Here is a 25,646-nt window from a genome sequence, read left to right as displayed (position 1 = left end):
CAGCCATTGAACTCAGCGCACAGGCTTCTACCTACAAACCGCCTTCAGTCAGCCCCCGGCGTTGCCACCAGGTGTTGTTCTGCTGACCTGCACAACCAACTTCTTCACAACCAGCTCGTCGCTGTTCTTGGCAAGACAGGGAGATTCGGACTGGTGTAGCCTCTGTACGACTCCTGAAAGCAAGACCAGGCCAACTGTGGGACATGACGGTGCGTATTACGTTAAGTAGTGCAGAACTTCTAACATAAGACACATGTATGTTCATTTAGAAGTATTTTTAATTACGTTTAATAAATGAATGATACAGATTTTGATTTAAAAAATAGAGTTTAGTTCTCTAACTGCAGAATCTCTATTTTAAGCACTTAGCAATCATATTGAAAAAAACACAGATCTCCTTACTGCCCATTCCTTTCATCTAACATGTAGCATATCTCCTCCTCCAAGATGGTTTTGAAATAAAAATGGGGATTTTTATTTTTTTTTTCAGTTCTATACATTGCATGCATAGGTCTAGACGTAGGTCTAGATTTATCCCTACGAGTTGGTTTCAGAAACAAGAGTGGAGGGAGTTCATCCTGTTACTGGAACAGGAAAGGAGGAGGGGTTACTCGCAGGGACGTACAGCAGGTGAGCGATGCCTTTGAACAGGGCAGCTGGCTCAGACTGAAACGCCAGAAGAAATTTTCAGTAATTCAGTGAAGCAGCAACATTTGTCTGATGAACAAGAGCCAGCTGTCTGCGCTGCTGGTGTAGCATCACTCGCATCCCTTCTTCTAAAGGAAGCGCTGAGCCAGCTGCATTGACTGGCGTGGGTGAGGAGAAAAAGAGATGTTAAAATGTTTTCTCCGGATGGGTCTACATCCAGTCTCAAGTAGGTTAAGATTCCATACCATATTGTTGACACTACTGGCAACGCTCTTGCCAAATATCTTAAATGATTGCCTAGAGGAAAACTTCTCTTCTGGGCCACGGCTGCGTCTGCCGTTCTGTATTGCTATGCTGCCTTTGTTACACTTCTGCAACAGTAAAACCTAAATAAATACAGCTCTTCGGGTTCCTCTTACAGTCATTCCATCATTGTTTGCCATTTTCCTTCTTTATACTGTCCATATTTAACACTAAATCAGGTTCTTGTTAAAAGTATCACTATGTGTCCCTTTTATCCTCTGCTCAGATTACAACACAACTGTAGATGCTTAAACAATTATTTTATTTTATATTTATTTGCTAGCAAAAGAGAGGTTAGAAGTCTACAGCTATTTCGACAGACTACTCTGTGTTCAGTCACTATCCGGCTGACTAGCAATACCATTTATAAAAATAACTTACTTCGCCAGTCGCAGCTCTTTTCAACTAAGACTGCTTGTGTTAAGCAAGTTGGTGCAAAGCAGTCATGACCCATGACGTGGGCTGATATGACCATTATGTTGACAATTCAGTATTTTTAGCATGAGAATATAGTTTTCATTGTTACTATTTTGAAGCACACCTGAGTAGAAACCAAAGGAGCAAGTACCAGAAAGCCTGTGCCAGGGCTCTCGCATCCTCGGCCAGCTGTCTGTACAAAAGTGCACATCTACTTTTAGAAATAAAGGTGAGCTAACTGGCTTTCGGTGCGGGACTTACTTTCCACGTGTCACAGTCTAAATAGTAACTTACAGAAATGGTATCTAGCACTAGTAAAGAGAAATAGCCCCATCAAATTGAAATTGAGTATTCCTACACATCTATGCAGGTCACAAGGGGAAAAAAACCAACTGTACACTTTGTCACTTAAAAGTGCACAGCAAGAAGCTGTAGTTTTTTTGATCTCACCCCCTAATGGTCTGTCAGCCTTATGCCACTGTGCTGCATTCCCTTTAAGTGTAGTTACCAGTTTAAAATTGCTAACATGGGTATTTCCGTGCAAATATCCCAAAATATATCGATTTTGCACAGCAAGATTATCCTACATACAGATATACTGTAATCTAAGCGTATTAATATATACAGGAATCTTTACCCTTTCTGTAAAGGAAGGGACGAAGTCTGAAGAGTCTTACAGCCATGGTCGAGGCCGGCTGAGCACCGTTGGCTTGACCGCTCTGGCCAGAGGTGGTGGAAGTACCCTCCCACCCGAAGGCAGCGGAGGTACCCGACCACCCTTTGCTCCAGTCCAGCCATGAAAGCAGGGATGAGTTGATGTCCTGGGTTTGTTTTCTTGCCGACTTACGTATGGCGTCATCACTGGAGGCAAAACAATTTCCACGGTCTTCAACACAAGCCTCTTCCGTTCTGCGTGTGCCTTTCTAGCCAGTGTCTGTCTCTGACAGGCCTTGCCCGTAGGTGCCACGGGAGATGTTTGCTTCCGCGCTCTAGGCAAAGCTGTGTCTGAGACGGGATTGAGGGGTTTCTTCAGCTGAGGGTAGCTGCTTGTTAGGTTGACGTTCTTTTGTTGTATGTCACTGACTGCTTTAGGCAGGGAAACTTCAGCCTTAGTATTAGATACAGTTTGACGGTGAAGGAACTCTGCAATCTTCAGCTTCATACCACCAGCAGTAACGTTATTTCTGCGTTGTGTTACTTTCGGTTGCTTTGTCTCCTCTTCCTTTGATTTTTCTGCAAGAAGGCCTTCTAGTAGTCCTTTTGACGCAGCACGAGCCAAAATGTCTTTAACAGACACATTTTCAGAAGAATCTTTCTGAAAATTTCCAAGGAAAAAACAATAAATCTAAGCCACAACACAGAGCTGCAAATTCGATACTGTAATCCCAAAATTCCTCAGAATTTAATCCATGGGAAATCTATGGCAGAATCTAGCCGAAAGACTTAAGTCACACGTGATAAATGCTCACCAAACTATTTCTTCAAGACATTAAGAACGTGAGTGCTGTGACAAATGGTAGCTGAGCATTTGCTTTGACTTTGCCCTCTACAGTAGTACACAGCTCCCACGCTGACGCGCGCTCTAACTCATCTGTAATAGCACCCGGGTGTGTGTGTATCAGAAATAATTACTAAAATACTGAAATATTATCAACAACATTAAACAGGAATATTTTTCATGATAATGAAAATCCTTTTTCATGATACACAAACAAAGAACTCTCAAACCAGACTGCCTGGGAACCACGTCAGCATCCAAAGATGTAAAGAGAAGCAATGGGGAAGAAACTATTTACAACTAGCCAAGAAGAGGGGTAGGTACCTGAAAACCAGAAATTTCAGTTGAAAATATGCTTCACAGTACACATTTTATGCCTCACAGAAAATGCTTCTTTCCAGAGCCACCTAAAAAATGGCCTTTGATGCCATGAGGAGCAATTGTTTCTGTGTGTTAGAATTTGACTCAAAAATTATTCAAATCAACTAACCAAAACAAAAGTGGAGGGAGAGAATATGGCAGATATAACTAAAACTTACTAGCTCAGGCAGCCAGGCTAAAAAATATTCTACATTGAGAAGAAGTCAATAACAGGTAACTTGAAAGGCGTTTCCTGTGTGATTCTCTTACTCTAATAAAATCTTCCTCTTCTAATTCTCCCCATGACACAAGCTTCTTTCAAGCGCTGTAATTGCAGTATGACAGAAAGTGGTACAAATAACCAAAACTCCTATCTTTAATTTTCAATGAAATTCTAATTAGCTCCCCCCTTTCCTCTTGTGAAAAAGGCCCTACTTTTCTCAGGCGCCCCAGGAAAATGTTGATGCTCAGAGATGCAAACTAGCCCTTTAAGGCCTTTCCTCAGGAATCATGCCAAGACTTTCCCGTTTACTCAGCAAAAGCCCCCTGCCTTTCAAGCCAGATTTGCATATGCCTTAGTTTTGGAAGGAAACATATTCATACCTATTTTAGTCAAATTATAATGAGGTTTTAATCCCTCCAGGTGACACTGTCTGCTTGGATACTGGCAAATCCTGGTGACACACAGAGACATAACAACTAACGCGACTGAACACTACTTATCAGGAGTCTAATCAAGCTGCGTACTTCACTCCGAAGTGTGACGGCCACAAAATGTTTCCCCTAGACGTTCCTAGCACCGGCGCGGATCAAGAAACTGCTCTGATCACAACCAGCTCCAGAAGAAAAGGCACATGTCGGAAGCCTGCACTCCGCATAAAACTCTGGAGGTGGCACATTTCGATTGCTCACCTCTCCTTTGTTCTTAAGACAACTAAAGAACAGCCAGGATTTTTATTTTTTTTTAAATCTTTAATTTCATATATTCCTTTGTGAAAAAATGGCGATACTCTTTTTCTGTGAAATGTTTTTAAATGGTCGTTTTCTTAGCTTACCTTTCTTGCTAGAATAGCTAGAAAACAGCCACTGGAAATTTCTGATGGCTCCATTTTGAAAAAGGTTTCAGTGGAAGGCTCTGAATTCTTGCAAGTAGAAAAAACAGGAGGAATAAGCCTGTAAAAAATAAACAAATGACCAGAAGAATAACATTTTAAGAATATAAAAGGAAATAAACAAGGATATATTAACAGTAACTTCCAAATTATGTCTTTTAATGATAGTCTTATAGAGGCTTATCTTAATTTTAAAAAACTGCAATTCAAGAAGACATGAAAATTCAGCTTTTTAGAATTTATTCTGGTTTTTCCATTTTTTCCAATAATTAGCCACCAGATAATAAATATGTGGGAACCTAATTAACTATGTTCTTTTGCAGGTCTGCTATTCCTGGATTATCAAGTTGTCCATGAAGTTGGGGAATGCTCTGAAAACACTGAGCAGTACACAGAAATTGCAGAAGTGCTGACTTTGAGTTATTAACGATATGCTCATAATAAATAATATATCAATCTAAGCTAAAAATCTTAGGTTAGAAAAATTTGCCTATTTGTAATAATTGAATGCTGTTTTTCAAATTTACAGTTCTGCAATGCATCAGGAAGGAAGGAAGGAAGGAAGAACCAGCCTTTTCTCACGTTCTCCCTGTATTCCAGTAATCCCTACCTGTTGTTATCAGGCCTCAAGGACTTGGCTCATAAAGTTGCTAAATTCCTGCCAAGCTGTTTCAGTACAGAAAAATACTATCAAAATGTCCTTAAGCATCTTTTACCCCCTCCTCTTCACCTTGCTGCGGACTGTAAGATACAGCCCCTCCTCAGTGCTCCGCTGATCCTCTTGAAACACAGCTTTGCTCCAAGATGGTTACGGAGAAATACATTCAATATTTGTAAGCAATATCCTGGTTTGGCTGGCTTTCCCATTTCTAATGGGAAGTCCGCAAAACTGTTTCTTCCCAAGTTTTCACTGTAATCTGGATTTTTTTTTTGTATGTCCCTCTCTGGATTTTTTTTGTTATATGTCCCCTGAAACTTGGTAAAACAGACTACAAGGCCCACATCCTCCTTGCATTAGTAAATAAAACTCTATGTCCTATGACATAGGAGATTTTTGCTTTTAGATCAGGTCATTCAATGCAAAAAAAAGACAATCTTTATCTTGACTGATGTATACAAATTACTGTTACCAGGAATCTCTTTAACAGATGGTCTGACCCTCAAAATTGATGCAGAAATTAACTCAAATTTCATAGGCCAAAGGGCCTATCACACATGAATGGTTTAGATTCTCATCTATACCCACCCATTTGCCATGTGTACCCTCACGTAAGGTAAAGCCTTTGCTATAAACTGTCTGTCGCATCCTCAAGGTAAACTCAGCTTAGACAGTGGGTACATGTTTGAAATCACCTTTACGATGTCACAGCCCTAAGAGCAGCTCTATGCCGCCAAACTCCAGTATGGCCTTATTTTGTCAGGCAAGACTCCAGCAGTGCAGAGTAATCCCAAAAGATACAGCACACATGAACACAACTGGCATAAGAGTTTCCTGAAAGCCCCGTATTTTCTTGGAAAAGGAAATTAATATTAAGTAGATGTGATGATCACACAGGATGTTTTATTAGTATAACTTGCCTCCCAAAACCACTACTGTGAACACAGGGGCTAGTAATTCTGCAACACGTTTTTTCATTCTATCCTGCATCCTTTTAGTCAAGTAAGTTACCTAATTCATTCTAAGGAAAGCGTACCGCAAACTGTGTAAGTTGTACGTGCATCTTAAATGGCTTGAGCTTTCATCTTAAGACAACCATAATCGCACTATATATTTTATTTATGGTGTTCTATTACTGCTCTGTTTATGCTGGTTTCCAGCAGCTTTATTGTAGCAAGAACTATGCATGAAAACATCCAAGATACGCGTGTGACAGTGAAGGAGAAACCGATTCCGGAATTGTCAGTTACGAAGTTCAATCAGTCTTCAGTCACAAATTTGCTCAGGCCTGCAAAAATCCTAATGTAATTTTTTTGTCCCTTTCTTACCATCGGAGATTGCCTTGTATTTGAAAGTAAAAGTATAATTTGGTGGTACGACAAGACTCATGTTTCTGCAAAACACAACAGATTTTGTTTTGGCTTCAGGGGGAGGGGAGGTGTTTTAGACAAGGGGGGATTTTTTTCCTGAAAAAATTAAAGCTCCAGAAAAAAAAAAATCTCAGAATTTTTTTTAACACAAATTCTGTTATATGTATCATGAATGTATGTACTATTCACGTTTAAATAATTCAGAGACCATTATGTTCCAAGGTCCCCCTAGTTCTCCCCATAGAGTAACAGCCGCATAGAGGTCAAGGCACGGCAGACTTCACAAATTTAAAACCCAAAGGAAAATACAGTTTACAACAAGAGTCCATAAATGCTTTTGGACTAGCAGAGCATCATCAGCATGACATACCTTGATTTCATCCCATTTAGCATAAAAATTCAAGCAGGCTGCTCTTTTCTATTGGTGATTTGCAAGAAGATGCATTTTGTTGTACTGTATCTTAACATTGTGCATACGATGATACCTATTTTTAAAATTCTTTGGAACGGCCCCAGTTAACACCATTTTAATCACGCAAAATTTAACCACACTGAATTACAATGAAGGTGGTGGAACACCGGCCCAGGCTGCCCAGAGAGGTGGTAGATGCCCCATCCCTGGAAACATTCAAGGTCAGGTTGGACGGGGCTCTGAGCCACCTGATCTAGTTGAAGATGTCCCTGCTCGTCGCAGGGGAGGTTGGACTAGATGACCTTTAAAGGTCCCTTCCAACCCAAACTATTCTGTGATTCTATGATATCTTGAGCCACAGTACCTTTCCCCACGCTGGCCAAGTTATTAACATAATCTAAGATAATATAAAAATTTAAAAATACAGTATCATTCTCCTGTGCTTTTGGCAACATCAACTCTTTTAACCTGCATCCTGTAATCAACTATTATATCTCTGTGCAAGCAAGTGCCAACTGTTTGCATTTGTCTGCTATGACTGAAAGGAAAATCCAGAAAAGTACCCATCAGTCTTTTAACAATTGTTCCAGCTGACGGGGGTGACAGCTGACAGGTTTGAACTACATATAAATTGTATAACACACGTAATTTTTTCATACATATTTGTATTTGTCATGATTGCACAGGATGTTCTCTTACTGTAACCTGTCCCCCCCCAAAAGTCATTCTTCTGAATACAGGGACGAGCAATCCTACAGCAGAGGTTCCTATTCTTCTGTATCATTTTAAGACTTGGTTTCTTTTTCCTTTGAAACTGGTTGTTGCAGGTGAGAAGCTGAGGGGATGCTAGCAAGTTCTAGTCTCCTTTTTATCCTAAACTAGCTTCGTTCTCTGAATACCAATGGGATGAGAGCAACAGCTCTATCAGAAGCTCACCACAATGTTATTTCCAACCAGTGATGCTTTCCTCCCATCTCAATTTCAGATGGGAACAAAAATATTAGATGAAAGAGTCAAGAGGATGCTACTTAGTACTCTCCTAACGTCAAAAGGAATGGAATGAGAGGAGGCAAAAAACTATTTTAAATGTTAAACATCTAATGCAAGACACAGATCAGCCTAGGATAAGAATTATGCTACAATTTAAAGTTATACTTAATTTTTCCATAGACAAAACTACTTATTCCATACCTATATGGTTGCAGTTTGTTTCCTTCCACTCCAGATTCCAGTGCTTTTTTCACTACTAGTTCGTTTTCTTCTGGGTACACCGAACAAGTGCAGTAAACAATAGCTTGTACTTTGGTAACTACAAAACAAAGAAAAAAAAATTTTCTACTGTTCAAATTGTTCATACACACAGAAGTTTAATAAGGACTGAAACCAGCATAAGAATTATGCTTGGACGTCGTTTTTACCAATAAAATATATCCTCCTGCACACATTAGCATTCCATCTCTACTGTTTTTTAATAATTAAAACCTTTTCAAATATTTGCCAATTTCAGCAGAAATTCAGGGCTGTATCCAGTCCTTTCACACAGCTGCCAAAGGAGGGGGGAAGAAAGTGGCAGCATGACAGTGGTGTCAGGCTACATTTACTTTTCCAAGGCAGAGTGTGACTAAGCCAGTTCTCTACACAACGCTGAAGATTATTGTATTAATGGATGGTGAATACTAGGACACAAATATACCTTTAAACTTGAGGAGATCATTATTTAGGGGGTTTGGTTACACACTTACGGATAACTAATAGACCAACCAGTGTATTTTTAACTATATGAAAACCGGTGGCAGTACAGTGGACTTGACAGCACAAGATGTTCCCAGAAGTCCAAGAGCTCGCACACTTACATTTCATTGCGTGCATCAACTCATTAAGCTGCCGCTCAGCAAGAGTATTGAGTTTATCCTCAGATACAGATCCTTGGAAAAGGTCTCTTAGCAATCCTGCATCTAAATGCAAAGAGTTGTAAATTTATTAATGCAACTTGTATTAGTGTCTTAAAATTCCTCTGTTTGTAGAAAACGCTTTGGTAACAGACCTGTTTATTCCTGGCGCAGTGGGAAGGCAGGTTTTATGAATTAGAATACCAAGGAATGCCTAAATGGTTCTTTCCTTCTTTACCTTTACTTTACTACTGTCTCTTACTTGTTTCTATTTAATGAAAATTGTACAGTGTACTTATACACTATATAATAAAGGAATGTAACAAGGGAAAATTATATATACTCATTGGTATCTTGAAATAAGTGTTCTACCTATACTCCTTTTACTTTAAAAGAAAAACTATACATGCTCTGCTCCCCAGAATAACCCTCAAACTTCATACTATCAACTTGAAATCGCCTTTACGAAATACTCTTAATCCTTCAGTGCCACCTAGAAAGATTTTGTTATAGGCTAAATACGTTCTTGCTCACTTTTTGTGGAAAAATCATGTGTGTAATTTATTTCTTCTTTTATATTTCCATAGTAGCCTGCATATACATTACACATACAGAATTATGCAAGTTATTTAATATATATGTTTTATAGTAGTTAAAAATGTAAAAGGAAGAGTATTTTATAAAATTATATGATTTACTGAAGCAGCTATGAAGTCCAGACCACAAGACTTGAATACTATTTCTAGCAGAAAGTATAAGGTAGCTATTGTGTCAAACGTTACCTCCGTGTTCATTTACAATAAAGTCTATTGGATTGCCAACACCCATCCCAGAGCATCGTGGTAGCAGCAAAACAACTTTCGCATTTTGAAGTCTCGAGTCTGTTGGTTCAATCTCAGTGAAGTCTTCATGTAACAACTGAATATCTGAAAAAAAGGGAAAAACTCACAAGACTGCAGTGTTACACAGACTTCCATAAAGCTAGATACTCCAAAAGTACGTCCCACTGATTTCAAAGGGACTGAAGGACTAGACTTTCATTCCACTGAAAAGTCTGCTAACGGGATTCCAAAGTCCTCTTGTATTCTGTTCTGATTGTGTTCTCCAGGTAAACCAGATAAGTGCATGTGGTTTTGATTAACACTCAATTTGATTAAACAGGTGAAAATCAGACTGAAAGCAACAGCCAAGACACCAAGTAAATGGACCCAAAAATTCCCAGCTACACCAACCACTGTACAGTTACTACTTATATGGAAAACTTCACTGACACTTCAGGAGCCTGCATATCTGACGGTTAGTCTGCAACCTTTCATTAACGTGATTATAGCTGAGGAGCTGTCAGTTTACCCTGTCGAAAAAATAAGTTGTTACTGCCCTCCCCAAATCCTCAAACAAGAGATCTCTGAATCCCGACAGAAGTATGTCATATTTGTAGATATCACAAACATCTACATTACAATACTTCATGCATACCAACTGTTTTAACACCTACTTTCACATCCCATGGGACTGAACAAGTTCCTCAGTTCAGCTGCTTTTGCTGAAGATTTTACACCACAAACAAAAATTCTGGATGTGCTGTGAATTGTCAGCGCTGACATATGGGCAATGGTCAGATGGGAACCTACATGAGCCACTATAATGTCATCGTCCGTATTCAACAGTGCCTGCGCAGAGTGTACAGCGAGGCTGCGAGACTTATCCTAGAAAATAATGACACAAAATTAAATCTGACCAACTAGTTTGGTTTCTGTGAGTGCCAATTTTCCTTTCCAAACTAGGAAAGAATTTCATTGTTTCCACAACAAACTATAAAGAGGGGAGGAGAAAAACAAATCATGGATAGCTGCTAATACAGAATTAAATAAAGTACAAAACCAAGCATCTTATTAAGTTAAACTCACTAAATTTAAATAATTTAATTCTGACTAATGCATACGAAAGCATAATATCTATAGGTGAAAAGAAATGTTAAGCGCCTATCATCCCCATAAGGAGGAACTCTTAATGACTGCCAATTCCAGAAAAGACAAATATAGGCCACAATATGCAAAATTCATCCTCAGCTCGAGAGAGAAACGCAGAACTATTCACACAGCTCTTGATAATTATAGGAGAAATTAAGCCCTTACAGATCAAAAACTAAGATTTTGCTGAAATTTGAACACTGAGGCAGATCTGAATACAGAAAGCGCATTTACAAGAGTAAGTAATCTCACACTACAGATGCTGAAGAGAGAGATAGATACATATCAAACATTATCTCCATCAAATTACTCAAAGAGGCAAAGAGTGAAGATGTGGACCATGGGTACCAAGTCTTGCACCAAATCTGTCAAATACTGGTGTTAAGGAAAAAAAAAAGAAAGCTAAACCCTGAAGTTCACATTAATGTTCACGTTATCTAGTTATGCCATTCAAGTACCACCCTACCCCACCACACAGAGACAGAGTTTTTGACGGTTCCGTTTCCTAACTTTGAATATGCTTAAACAGTAATACTCAGAATTTGTTCTGGTGACCTACGGGGTTGTCATCTATGCTTCTTTTCTGTAAGTCTTCCATTCAAAATATACACATTGAAATGAGATATTCAGATTTACTTTGTAAGTTGGGTAATAAATTTTCAGGCTAAAATTGCCAGAAAATGCTACGCATCAAGTGAAAATGCCCTTTGAAATGTTTATGCTAAGCGCTCAAGAACCATCACGCACTTTAGGTAATTTGTGGTTGTGTGTTGTTGCAGGGTGGCTCCAAACCACCGCCCTACAACAGGAACCTCCGACCAACCTTGCCTGGAGAGGCTAATGATGCCAAGTCAGGAAAAAAACAGTGGGGTTTATGGAGATTTAGGAACCACACTGTGCAAAATACAAAGAAGCGCCATCACTCCATCACAAATATGCAGCTGAGGAGGAAGAGATGTTATAATACCAGCATACCATTATCTACTAACTGGGGGTAATGCATGTAGAGTTACATAGAAGCTTTCCTCATGTCTTCAGACTGCCTCTTTGACCACTTTTGATGTTTATTCCAACAGTTTTAAGATTAAATTTAATACATTTTACTAATTTAATTATAGATACCAACTATAAGCATTAACATTTGCAAGGTAAATTTATTAAGTGAATGAGTTTCTAACCTGATTATTAAAAACATCCAAAACCTTTTGAGCGTATGTTGCTGCCTGACTGATTTAATAGGACAGTCACACAATACATTGACCTCATTCTAGTGCAAAGCCTTATTTCAGTTTGCTGAATATTTCAGTATTACTCAAGGGTGACATCACTCACCTGCAGTAAGAGTTTGCAATCTGCAAAAAGATCTAAATTAAGCAGTTCTTCTTTAAGAGAGGAAGGAAAAACCAAGACATCGTTGCAATGTTGGTCCATACAGTATGTATAACGGTCTAAGTCTGACACAGATTCAACTCTTGTGAATCCCTTCTTCTTCAAATCTCCAAAAACATCTTGCAGGCTGTTAAAATATAATTCCGACCATTAACTATACAACAGTTACTTAAGCAATATAGTCCACATTGATTATATGGATTTTTGCCTTCTATTTTATTAGTGTGTGTATACGTAGTTGTATATAAAATGCAATACTGCCAAAGACAGGAGGGGAATTCACTCTATTTTAGGCATATAAGTTCTGGTTTGAAACAATTAAGTTAATAAGTCTGATAAAATAAATTAAGAAAGAGGCATGCATCTCCAGAGGATGATTCAAAGCATCAAAACATAAATGTCCATGTGCTCAGGAGACACCGTAGCAAATTTACTGCTGAAATAGGTTAGTTCTTTCAATTGCTTCCAATCTACCCCAGCTCACCAATTAATTTATGTCTGATAACTGAAATAATCCTTGTGTAAATGTAATGAAAGCATAAATGCTGAGGCTTGCAATTCAAATGTCATAAAGATTTAAAGGTATATACATGAAGACTTGTGTCTTGAAATACAGTTGCAGACAGTGCCATAAGCTTATGTGGTACATTAAATGTAATACTGCGGCTTTTAGTTCAGTCTTATTTAAGGGTTGCAAAATCACAACCAGAGGATATCTTGAAGGGCCTATAAACTAAGCACAGAACACTGATCCAAAACAAGAATATGAAAACAAAATTCTTGAAAACATAACAGAATGGATTACCTGTGTAACAAAATAGGTAACAGGATAATCTGTTATTTTTCGTCACAATTTTACTCATATAGTTTCTTCTAACTTTATTTCCTCATTTATTTGGTGAAAGACCCACAAAAGCAAGAGAATAGGAAGAAAAACTGTTTCACAACTTTTTTACAGTTTATGAATAGCATTACTGCGATATATAAAAACTACAAACAAACATAACGCATGTCACTGGATAAGCAGAATTTACTATAAGAAACTTAAATTACTGGTAATAATACCACCTGGAAACTCTAAAACAAGTGTGTAGTAAACTACATCACTTCATAGGTAAAACCGTCAATATTAGATGATACTTTAAAGACCTTACCTGATTTTAAATGTGTTTATCCAAACACATAAAGGTAAGGCAGAAGCCCTTTGTGCCTGCTTCCGTATGGTTTCTGGTAGAAAGCATTCAATTGAAAGAGCATCGTGTTTGATGCGACATCTTGCTAGCGCAGCTGCCAACTTGGTCCGAAAACTACAAAAACATAGTCACAAGTTCAGTAAGTTTTAAAAATACTGCATAGAACTATTGCAATAAACATTTATATTACAACACACTCTTGCTCAGAAACCAAAACCAAAAGTGAGGCCTGATTTTGCAAGCTGCTACAGAAAATACACAGTTACAGGACATTTTCTACCCCAGACAACAGCAGATGCAAGGTAGTAGTACAAAGTTAAGATTGTTTCATTTAAATGCACGTGGGACTGGAATTATGACGGATGACTCTCAAATACATCAATTTTCTCAGACAGCTACAAAAGAAGCAAATATGTTTTGCAGCTGCGACTTGCAGAATACAATCATCAGGGTTTTTTGTGTGTTTGAAGATATAAATACATATATGTGCAGAATGAGTGTTTGATGAAAGCTGACCTCTAAACGTGTACAGAAACAACACAAGCATGATGGCAACCAGCAGTCAGTTTTATTCTTATTACCTGAAGATCTCAGAGGAAATATTCCCAGTCTTTTCGTCCCACAAGCTTTATGCGTAATCTTGATACGTGATACTTCAAAGCAAGTAAAAGTTGCTGGTGAGCTACTTCAGGTGTCAAGGTATATTACTTACTGCCCTCCAGGAATACCTTGCACTTATGATATTCATTAACTTTTTGGGTTATTCTAAATCCAGCAGCAACACAATTTCGTCCAACAAATGCCTGCTGAGTTCATCAACAGACTGACTAAATAAATACTTGAATAATATGTAAAATTATTATTTTACATATCCTCTTTTTTTCTTCTCATTATTTAAAATAATGTTTAACGAAGTTCCATAATCGTAGTATTGATAATTAACTTGATATTATTACATTCCATGACCTCTTGACTCTGTTACACTCATATTTATGAATGTTTACTGAGTATTTCATTTCTTTTGTAAAATTGTACGGAAAAAGCTTCAACAAGTCCAAAAGAAGACACCTTTTTCTAGCAAAACGATCCACAATATAAAGACGGTTTGTTATCTGTATTTTTAACTATAGGAATATGAAAGTTCCCTTCAAACTAGGTTCTCATTAAAAATAAAAACAAAGCCCACAAAATTTGAAGGTGAAAGACATCTGTAATGTTGACAATTATAAAAAAAAAGGCACCGGTTATACAAATCTGTATTTTTGCTAATATATATCAACAAAAAGTTCTCAGCATGTGTACCTGTATAAATAATGCTCTATTTTCCGAACTTCTGCTACAGGTTCCTCTTCATCAAAAATCTCTCGTGCTTGAAACTTTCGCTCTTGTAGGTCATAAAGCATCACAACAAGCAAGCTGGTTAATTCATCTGGCTGCAACACAAAAGCAACTGGATAGACAAAGTGACACAAAGCATGCCTTAATTCTGCAAAAACAGCAGTCTCCCATTAAGAGGCATTAAAATGACTGAAATGCTGATTTGTAAGAATATTAAAGTAATTCCTCACAGAGTTAGTAAAACACTGAGGAGTTTTTTAAAAACTCAGATACATAACTTAAAAGTTCTTTAGCTTATCAAAATTTAAAACATTCTCCAGACACACAGATAACATACTGTATCTTAACAACTTTTAATGTTATCAGAATTTAAACTTTGAAATTATTTTCTCCTCATAAAGTAGTTCCTTGAATAGCTAAGCTAACAAAAACTTCTTGTCTACCAATTTGTCTCCTGTGGGATTCTTCGGTATATAACAACTGATAAGCTCAGTTATAATAACCATTCTGCAGTTAAGACATATGTAAAATCTTCTTCCCGTGTCTAAATGTTTTAAAAGATGGACCATCTCCTTCTTAGGGACAGTAATTAACAGCACTTTGGTTACTTTTGTCTACTTCTTTTCATGAAATTCCTACAGTTCTTATGCCTTCGAAAATTCTTACCTTTCTCACAAATATGACTGAAATTAGCTAGAAAACTCAAATTATTGGGGAAATACCACCAAACACAAAAAGACAGCACATAAGTCTTACTTCCTTACGAAAACAAGCCAAAAATCAAATCTGTTAGATCATTTGCCTGCTCACATCAATCTCCACAAATAACATCAGCTCAAATTCATTTTGTAATTTTCAAAGGCATGAAAGACTAAACTGGAAAGAACAGCAGACTACTCTGCCAGCTCTAGATTTTCTTTTCACGGCAAAGCAGGAAAGCATGTTGAGAGAGTAAGCTGCACCAATTTTTGCCAGTACAGTACAATATTTGTACACAATACAGTTTGCCCAGGAAATGAAACACGGGTTCAATGCATTCTTTTGTCTGATGGGGTTCACTCCACGTTCTACAACTCCCAGGGACGAGAAGGGAACACGGAACATGACTTTTTTCCCCACTCACACGGGGACACAGCTGGGACGAAAAGCACATGGACATGGAAAGGCTCATGGACAACATAACATCCAGTATTACACTGCAGTAAGCAGTTCACTCTCCTACCTTCTTTCTTTGAATCCTCAGAAAAGATTCTAATTACATCAACTCAGAAAATACAGAATTTATTTCCTCACAAAAGTCCTCACTTACTATTGAGTGGCACGGGTAAACACAACTATCTAACAATATTTCTTCAAGAAGATCTTGATCTGCAAAAAAATAAAATATCGACAAGTTGCACTATGAAATCTACGGAAGTAAAAAAACCAAAACTTATAAACCACCAAAGAAAAAGCTGAAAGTTTAAACATCATGAAAATTTAGGGCAAATTCAATCACAAACACTAGCAACTCCAAACAAGCATAATTCCTTTACATGAAAAAGTATAGAGTTTAAATGTTTGATTTCACAAAATGCTAACAACACTTAGATATATTTAAATATTTGAGGAATACAAGTAGTCTAGTAGTAACCTGTGGTTTAACAAAAAATTCCCCAGATCTCTGCTGTCAGGCAGAAACTAAACATTTTGGTTTTCCATATTTTCTCTGCTGCATCATTTCTGTTGGCAATTCTTGGAAAAGTTTTGTACTTACATTTTAGAGCATTGAACGCCAGTTCGTAAGATACACGCTGGAAATACTCATCTTTAAAAGTCAGCATGGGAGATACTGAGTCATCCCCATACCGCACCAGTATTCTATCCTTATGCTTTTTAGTATGAATGCCTTGAAAAATCTTAGCTGCGTTTATGTATACGGAGTCGTGATAGCCATTCTTCTCAATCAGAGTCATTGTTCTTTTCTCAACAGATCCTTTTTCATCTGAAATTTTCTTTTCACTCAAGTCTGAAGTATCATTTGTAACATCCTCATGTAAAGACACTAAGTTACTTTTAGAACCTAGCATTTTTCCAGTTGCTGATTGTGTAAGTGCAAGTCACACTCCTGCTGCCTCTGCAAAAAACAAAGTTTGTATTGAATTATGACTTTTTCTTTCGCTAGAATATACTTTTCCCTTCATTTTCAGGTTTTCAATAGAATTTATTTTCTTTTTTAATCTCTAGTCCTGCAAATACATATATACTTATACCATCGATACTTCTACACGCCTATCATCTTACATATAGTAGAGAAGTATTTTTAATAGTTTTCTTACCTTATCTATTTTCAATAATGCAGATACAAAGACTGGTCACTTGTTTAAAAGAGGCCACTGCTTTACAATAAATGATCCAAAGCAGGCTATATGCAGAGATTTGATTCTCTGTGTCTAGTAAGAAGCATTATTATTGCAGACAGAATTGTATCTCTTACTAGGAATTCTCCTTTAATAAAAAGACACTACAGAAATTTCAAAGCAGACATTGTCTCTTCCAAAGAACCATCTTGAAAGGAGTTGCAGTGAATTCCACATGCTTGTCAACTATACTGCATATCTGTTCCTAAAAAGGGATAATAAAGATCAACTAAATGTTAATGTATTTAAGGTATTACCTGAACACCACAATTTTAAAAGCAGGAAATCCATTCTGACAGTCTCTGATGACATTATCCAACTCTCCATAAGCCCGTGTGCATTTCTTAAATTTTCTACATGTCTTACATTAACAATAAAATAGAATCATAGAATCTTCATGGTTGGAAAGGACCCTTGAGATCATCGAGTCCAACCAAACAACCTACAATCTCTGTCACTAGAGCATGCCCTGAAGTGCCACATCTAGACGCTTCTTAAACACCTCTAGGGATGGTGACTCAACCACCTCCCTGGGCAGGCTGTTCCAGTGCCTGACCACTCTTGCAGTAAAGTAATTCTTCCTAATATCTAATCTAAACCTCCCCTGCCGCAACTTCAGACCATTTCCTCTGGTCCTGTCGTCATTCACCTGGGAGAAGAGGCCAACACCCGCCTCTCTACAACCTCCTTTCAGGTAGTTGTAGAGGGCAATGAGGTCTCCCCTCAGCCTCCTCTTCTCCAAGCTAAACATGCCCAGCTCCCTCAGCCTCTCCTCATATGACCTGGTCTCCAGACCCCTCACCAGCCTGGTAGCTCTCCTCTGGACACGCTCCAGCACTTCAAGGTCCCTCTTGTACAGAGGGGCCCAGAACTGAACACAGCACTCGAGGTGAGGCCTCACCAGTGCCGAGTACAGAGGCACCATCACTTCCCTACTCCTGCTGGCCACGCTATTCCTGATGCAAGCCAGGATGCTGTTGGCCTTCTTGGCCACCTGGGCACACTGCTGGCTCATGTTAAGCTGGCCGTCCACCAGCATCCCCAGGTCCTTTTCTGCCAGGCAGCTCTCCAGCCACTCTTCCCCAAGCCTGTAGCGTTGCTTGGGGTTGTTGTGACCAAAATGCAGGACCCGGCACTTGGCCTTATTAAACCTCATACAGTTGGCCTTGGCCCATCGATCCAGCCTGTCCAGGTCCCTCTGTAGAGCCTTCCTACCCTCAAGCAGATCAACACTCCCACCTAGTCTGGTGTCATCTGCAAACTTACCGAGGGTGCACTCAATCCCCTCATCCAGATCATTGATAAAGATATCAAACAAAACTGGCCCCAAAACTGAGCCCTGAGGGACACCACTGGTGACCTGCCGCCGAGAGGATTTCACCCCATTAATCACAACTCTCTGGGCACGGCCATCCAGCCAGTTTTTAACCCAGTGAAGGGTACACTTGTCTATGCCATGATTCGCCAGCTTCTCCAGGAGAATGCTGTGGGGGACAGTGTCAAAGGCCTTACCAAAGTCCAGACAGACAACGTCCACAGCCTTCCCCGCATCCAGAAGGCGGGTCACATGGTCACAGAAAGAGATCAGGTTGGTTAAGCAGGACCTCCCCTTCCTAAACCCATGCTGGCTAGCCCTGATCCCTTGGCTGCCCTGCACTTGCCGTGAGAGCTCATTCAAGATGATCCTCTCCATGATCTGTCCTGGTACCGAGGTCAGGCTGACAGGCCTGTAGTTTCCCAGATCCTCCTTCCGACCCTTCTTGTAGATGGGCATCACATTAGCCACCCTCCAGTCATCTGGTACCTCCCCTGTTGACTAAGATTGTTGATAAATGATGGAGAGAGGCTTGGTGAGGTCTCCCGCCAGCTCCCTGAATAATTTTCTCCCTAAATAAAAATTACCTTCCTGAGAGATGGAATAGGGCTTCAAGAAAAAAAAAAATACAAAGCCCCAGTGTTAGTTCAATCCAAAAACATTTGCTTAAGTTCCACCTAAAATATACGCACTGTGCTTTGATTTACCCTACTTGCTCTGGTTGCTGTAACGTGCATTTATGACAATGCTTGGAGGCTTAGAAGTCAGGTTAAACGTTCAGAAGAGGGCTATCGAAGCAAAGACAAATTTAATCACAGAAGAAAGAATTTAAAAAAAAAAAACAACTGCAAACTAATTTTCCTGTTTGGGGAAGAATAATACAAGAGAACCACGAGGAATTTAGCAATTGTACTGCAGAAAGACAGGGATGGATCTGGTGCTGACAAATAGTTCTCGATATTTTTGGATTAACAGTAGAGAATAGCAGAATTTGTTCTTTTTGGCAGTCTAATAATCAAAAAAAAAAAAAAGTGATACTCTGACCAAACAGAAGGCATCTTCTCTTTTGCTACATAATTTAGTTCAGTACAACCATTCTCTTTCCCTGCGCTCCCCCACATTCCTCAGGATAAATTATATACCTCTTCTCCCCAGATCAGACGCACTCGCTCAGCATCCTTTTTCCTCTCTGCTTTCCTGTCCCCATCACACAAAACACAATGGCGAAGGAGGATGGCAGCACACAGGGCTGGAGGGGAAAGGAGGAACACAAGCTGTTACTTCTCCAGCAGGCAGCCACAAAATGCCCCATGCTGGGCCAGCATTGCCCCGTTCAAACTCCAACCCCAACGTGGGTCACACTCAGCCCATTCCTTGCCTCTCCAAGACTGGCACCAAGTCAGTGTCTGCTCCAGACAATCGACCAGCGTTGCTTCCTGAATTCCGGCAGCTCATCTGGAGGCGGCCACATCTCATTCTCCTTTCCCAGGATTTTCTCCCCAAAGCTGAGCACTGCTAATGCTGTAGAAGCAATTTTTACTGTCTCTTTACAGAGGTCCTGGGCCTCAGACTTCTTCTGATGGGAGTCAAGCACCAACATTCCTAGTGTTAGATACAGCACTGATGGATCCCTGGAGCAAATGAAAATTTATTTTATGAAGCCATATTGAAACAGAACAAGCAGCGCTATCAAAGAAAGCACTATTGTCCACTAGAATACAGCACCAGATTACCTAAACCAAACCGAAACACTTGTGCTTAGAAAGGAAAAAATCATAAATGCTTCAGGATGTCTTACACTAATTTGACCAGAAGACATGTGTATGACTTCACAGAAACAAGGACGGCATCTCAGAGGAACCTAGAACTCAAACTCCTTTTCCAGCTGAACACAAAATATTCTTTTTCAGAACGTGTAGCAAGTGAATGAATGCCTGCGGTGTCACAACTTTCAAGTCTTGTAGGGTTCCCGATTACTGTTTGTGACTTCTTTGCCAAAGCCGTTTTTTGCTGACCCGCAAGACACCCTGCTGTTGAGACGAATTGATGAATACACTTTCCACAAAGACAAATGTCATTTAATAAAGATGAGATGACAGCGCTCTGCCCTGTGCAGACACACTGCACGGCTGCAACACTGTAAATCATAGCTTGGATTACTGAACTCTCTGCCAAGCAGAGAACACCAAGCTTGATTAATACGAAGCTCAGCTGGGAAGAACTAGAGAAGGGAGAAAACATTCTGCCTTTGTCTATGGAAGAAATGAGCTGAATATCAAGCAGATTACGCAGCTGAGGGGAAAAAAACCCTCAAGCTCCCAAGAAGGCCAAGATTCTCCTAAAAGAGGGAATGGCCTTCAAAGTTGAGAAAGATTTTCTTTCATTGCGTATTTAACAAAATCTTCAAATGAAACATTAATTTGTTGTGTTAGGGCTGAAGAGAGATGAAAGAATGTGAGGATAGAAGAAAAAAATAATAAACAAACACAAAGCTGGGGGGGGGGGGTGGCTGACACACTGGAAGGCTGTGCCGCCATACAGAGAGACCTGGACAGGCTGGAGAGTTGGGCAAAGAGGAACCTTATGAAATTCAACAAGGGCAAGTGTAGGGTGCTGCACCTGGGGAGGAATAACCCCCCGCACCAGTACAGGTCGGGGGCTGAGCTGCTGGAGAGCAGCTCAGCTGAAAGAGACCTGGGAGTCCTGGTGGACAACAGGATGACCATGAGTCAGCAATGTGCCCTTGTGGCCAAGAAGGCCAATGGCATCCTGGGGTGCATCAAGAAGAGTGTGGCCAGCAGGTCGAGGGAGGTCATCCTCCCCCTCTACTCTGCCTTGGTGAGGCTGCGTCTGGAGTACTGTGTCCAGTTCTGGGCTCCCCAGTTCAAGGACAGGGAGCTGCTCGAGAGGGTGCAGCAGAGAGCTATCAAGATGATTAGGGGACTGGAACACCTCTCTTATGAAGAAAGGCTGAGGGATTTGGGTCTCTTCAGTCTGGAAAAAAGACAGCTGAGGGGGGATCTTATCAACCCTTATCAATACTTAAAGGGTGGGTGTCAGGAGGATGGGGCCAGGCTCTTTTCAGTGGTGCCTGGCAACAGGACAAGAGGTAATGGGCACAAACTTGAGCATAGGAAGTTCCACCTAAACATGAGGAGGAACTTCTTTACTTTGAGGGTGTTAGAGCACTGGAACAGGCTGCCCAGAGAGGTGGTGGAGTCTCCTTCTCTGGAGACATTCAAAACCCGCCTGGACGCGTTCCTGTGCAACCTGCTCTAGGTGACCCTGCTCTGGCAGGGGGGTTGGACTAGATGATCTCCAGAGGTCCCTTCCAACCCTATGATTCTAGGAAACAACATAGTTTATAATATTCTTGAGTCCTACAAATGCTAAACAAATCTGATCCAGACCCAAATCCAGCATCTCTCCATACAGTCTTAGTACACTGATTCTACATTAAAAACAGATAGATACTGTTAGTGATCTGACTGCCTAGAGGTACAACTGCCCCACCTGCAAAGCAGAAACTTCCTGTTGCAATTAAGCTTCTAAGTTCTTGCCAATATACTTTCACACTTAAGCTTGACCAGATTTACAAGTTAAGAGTAGTAACAGTATGCAGAAGAAGATAAAGACACCTGTGACTAAAATTTAATAGACAGCTAGCGGACAGCTGTTCTCCACGACACCTTGAGTTTGTGTTGTAAACAGCAAGCATCTATCTCAGGACAACACTGGTTGTGAAAGCACAGAAAATAGGCGAGAAAGTATCTCCACACTTCTGCAAACACATCATAATCCACTGTACTGGTGAGAAGGATCAGGACAACTCACTGTTAGCACAACAGTTCAACAAGCAATACCAGCAGCATTACAAGGGAAAGAGGGTGCAAAGGGATGTAAAAATCTCTCTTCTAAAAACATCTGTATTACAGAAGCAAACAGACTCCTCTAACACAAGTTGCTCTCATTCAAATACAAACAGCAGCAATAAAAATAATAAGATTGCACATTTCAAATAGTAGAGTGGAAACTAGAGAGGAGGCTGGGGAACTGAACGGAATTATACTGCCTGACAGCCAGGCAGTGCAAGGTAAGAGGTCTGGAGGCACTCACAGTGGAGGAACAATGTTTTTTCCTGTCTTTTTTCCAAAGACCAAGCAGAGCTCTCTGCTGCTCTGGCAGGCTCTGTATTTGAAGCATTCAACACTTTTAAGACTAAGCCCACAGGAAAGCCACGGGAGGAGCACCCAAAGAGAACATGGGTGAGAGAGAAGAAAGAGTTTATGCTCATGCTCTGAGAAAGCTCTTGAACTAAATGTTTGAGGTCACCTTCTTCTCACCCCCTAAGCCATTTGGGAAAGAGTAATACATGAGGTATCTGTCAGGTACCCTCACAGGATGCCAATCAAACAGAACTGTCTTGAGACCAGCAGGTTTAAATCTGTAAGACAGTTTTAATCATTGCTTCCCAATACCAGAGGTATACTACCATTTTAGCCAGTATGTTTGCCAATGGAACTGAAGAAAAATTGGATTCATTTATTTGAATATTCTCAGTTTCAAGTGAAGCTGTCCATAGACCATACAGTTTCGCCATTATGAACTAACAGCACTAGACAGAGTATTTGTGGCACACAATATAGATCAATATGAATAGCAAATACATGTTTCCAGTTTATATGTAATTTCATTTAAAATGGAAGTTAACCAGTGTATCATAAACACTCAACTTGAAGGATGGTTCCACCTTTGACTTAATGAACTCAGGCGAATAGAATTATGACATTTATTCACTACACAGCATAGTAAAGTTTGATTTTCACACACACACGCCCATCAAAGTCACTGATTCCTCTGTTTATATACCAATACATGTATCTTTCCTGTATCTTCAGCTATCACCTTTTTCAGTAGCCTCTACCATTATACAGTTCAGGAAAAGAGATAAACAATAAACAACCCCACAGCATTTGTGTTGTATCAAGTAGGGCAGGCAGCCTGGCCACCCAGTACTAATTCACATTAACAGGAATTTGTGACAAGTGGCTCTGTAAGCAGGGACATGGTTCCTCATACACCAACAGGAAACCTTGACAGCCATACACTGTAGTTTTTGTCTTACTAATTTTACGGGTATACATGAACGTATCTGCTTTCTAACATCAACTGCAGCTGTCTGATACAGAGCTTCAATGGATCGCAAAGCTTCTACTGTCCACAACTTCAGCTGACTAGTCTAGAGGGAAGGGAAGATTAGTGAAAGCTGGGAGAAGTCAGCCATGAGATCATTCCCCAGCTCCGCTTTATTTACAAGAAACAGTCAACATCAACTCAAAAGGAGTCTGAGGGGAGACCTTATCGCTCTCTACAACTACCTGAAAGGAGGGTGTAGCCAGGTGGGGGTCGGTCTCTTCTCCCAAGTAACAGGCAATAGGACAAGAGCAAATGGCCTCAAGTTGAGCCAAGGGAGGTTTAGACTGGATATTGGGAAAAATTTCTACACCATAAGGGTTATCACACATTGGAACAGGCTGCCCAGGGAAGTGGTGGAATCACCATCTCCAGAAGTATTTAAAAGACATGCAGACGTGGTGCTGAGGGACATGGTTTAGTGGTGGCTTTGTTAGTGTTAGGTTGATGGTTGGACTCGATGATCTCAAAGCTCCCTTCCAACCTAGATGATTTTATGATTCCACAGTACAGTCATACATAAAAAAGATACTTCTTTGTATAAACGTGCAAAGGGTTTCCTGAAACACTGGGCTGCTGGACCTTAAAAAACAACCAACACCCACCGAATCCACGCAGGCAGGGACGGGGCGACTTCTAAACCCCTTCCCCTCAGCGGTAACCCGAGGGCCCTTTCTTTCCTCACAGGGTTTGTCCCGCTCGCTTCTCCCGCCGGCCCTGAGGGGCTCTCCCGGGGCAGCCCGGCCGCTACAACCCCGCTGCCGCGGCTGGAGTTACCCGTGCCGGGCAGGGGAGGGGAGGGGAGGGGAGGGGAGGGGAGGGGAGGGGAGCGGGACCCCCACCACCGCCCGCCCCGCTAGCCCTTACCCGCCAGCGAGCGGCTCTACCGGGCCGCGGCCCCCGACAACTACGGCTCCTCGCCCACAGGCCACCTGCCGGGCCGCGCCGCGGAGAGGACCATTGGCTTCGGAAAGGGACGCCGCCACCCTCTGACCTCCGGCGGGGGCGTCCGGCCGCCCCGCTCCCCCGCCTGCCCGCGCCTCCCGCCTGCAGCCCCCCCTGCGGGCCGTGGGCGGTTGGTTCGGGCCGCGGCGGGCGGGAGGGCGAGGCCCTGTGACGGGCTGTGAGGCGCCGCTGGCCGTTGGTCCCGGTGGGCAGGGGCTGGGAGGTCTGGGATCCATCGGCAGCCCTCCCGGGGTTCTCCAAGGGCTGCATGAGTAACGAACAAGCCACAACAAAACGCCAAGATCCACCCTGGCAACGGCAGGTGTGTGTGAGAGATGTGTTTCCCCAGGGTTGCCCTGACTGGACACAAATCCCTGCCTCTGGGAAGCGAAAGTGTTTGCACGTTCCTGCTCTAGCTTTGTTTTGTTTTTAAAGAAAACTTTTTTAATTCCTCAAGGAGCATTAATTTGTGTAAACTCCATGATGACTTTAAAAAACAGGTCTTAGCTACACTCATGTCTCAGGCTGCATCAAAACACCACCAGTTATAGGACTGGAAATCCCAAAAATACAAGAATCGCCCCAGATAAGGTGCCGGGTGTTCATTTGCAGTTGAAATTAGCAGGACAGTATTACTGTACATGATGCTCTCGTAATGTTTTAGCTGCTTCCACCTCAGCTTTTATTCAGAGTCTTGAAACACATAATTGCATCAGGCTTTTAAATTGTTTCCAGAATTTTTATTAAAAAAAAAAAAATCTTGAAATTTCTCTGATCATCAACCAATAAAACAGCCATAACCTTGTCAGAAATCTAGCTTTTTCTCCCTAAACTTAGTTCCTGTTACATCAGTGCAGTTATGGGCAATCTTTAAATTCTCCTTAATAAGGGAAAATGGTAAAAAAACCCCATGATTCAGTTAAGATCTGCGATGACCTTTGGTGTGTCATTTCTCCCATGCAGTCCTGCCTGGCACCTCGCACAAGCGTCTGCCACAGGTACAAGTGCTCTTACTTGGGGAAGTTAGAAGTTCAGACTCAATTCTGCAGCAGGACTGCAGAAAAACAAAGTAACCAGGGCTTTGGTCTAGGCTGGCTGTACATTTAGTAAGTCTCAGTACAAATCTGAGCACATCCGCATTTTTACAAATTGCGAGGTCCCAGAGTTTTTTGGGAAAAAGCTCCATTGAAGCACACAAGCCAGCGCTTGTTATCCCTGACGAAACTTGGATGTTAGC

The 25,646-nt window shown here is 40.8% G+C and overlaps 1 protein-coding gene across 3 annotated transcripts; it reads right to left on the bottom strand.

Moving 5' to 3' along the window:
* Positions 1 to 310: 310 nt before the first annotated feature.
* NSUN7 (NOP2/Sun RNA methyltransferase family member 7) lies at positions 311 to 24,464 on the bottom strand. Of its 3 annotated transcripts, XM_074587911.1 has the most exons (14): positions 24,332 to 24,464; positions 16,876 to 17,161; positions 16,314 to 16,673; positions 15,867 to 15,925; positions 14,522 to 14,652; positions 13,181 to 13,333; positions 11,970 to 12,153; positions 10,163 to 10,373; positions 9,450 to 9,593; positions 8,632 to 8,733; positions 7,970 to 8,087; positions 4,282 to 4,399; positions 2,006 to 2,683; positions 311 to 806 (listed from the first exon to the last, which is right to left on the bottom strand). In XM_074587911.1, the coding sequence occupies exons 3-13, from the start codon at positions 16,624 to 16,626 to the stop codon at positions 2,042 to 2,044; spliced, it is 2,175 nt and encodes a 724-aa protein (XP_074444012.1). In that variant the 5' UTR covers positions 16,627 to 16,673; positions 16,876 to 17,161; positions 24,332 to 24,464; the 3' UTR covers positions 311 to 806; positions 2,006 to 2,041. The 3 variants fall into 3 exon arrangements, with proteins under 3 accessions (XP_074444012.1, XP_074444011.1, XP_074444013.1); XM_074587910.1 differs by lacking the exon at positions 311 to 806 and having other exon boundaries at positions 1,070 to 2,683; XM_074587912.1 differs by lacking the exons at positions 311 to 806; positions 16,314 to 16,673; positions 16,876 to 17,161 and having other exon boundaries at positions 1,070 to 2,683.
* Between the last annotated feature and the right edge of the window lie 1,182 nt (positions 24,465 to 25,646).

The sequence above is a fragment of the Larus michahellis genome, chromosome 5 (genome assembly GCF_964199755.1).
Source record: "Larus michahellis chromosome 5, bLarMic1.1, whole genome shotgun sequence".
Classification (NCBI taxonomy): domain Eukaryota; kingdom Metazoa; phylum Chordata; class Aves; order Charadriiformes; family Laridae; genus Larus; species Larus michahellis.
This window is presented reverse-complemented; position numbering and strand designations above follow the sequence as displayed.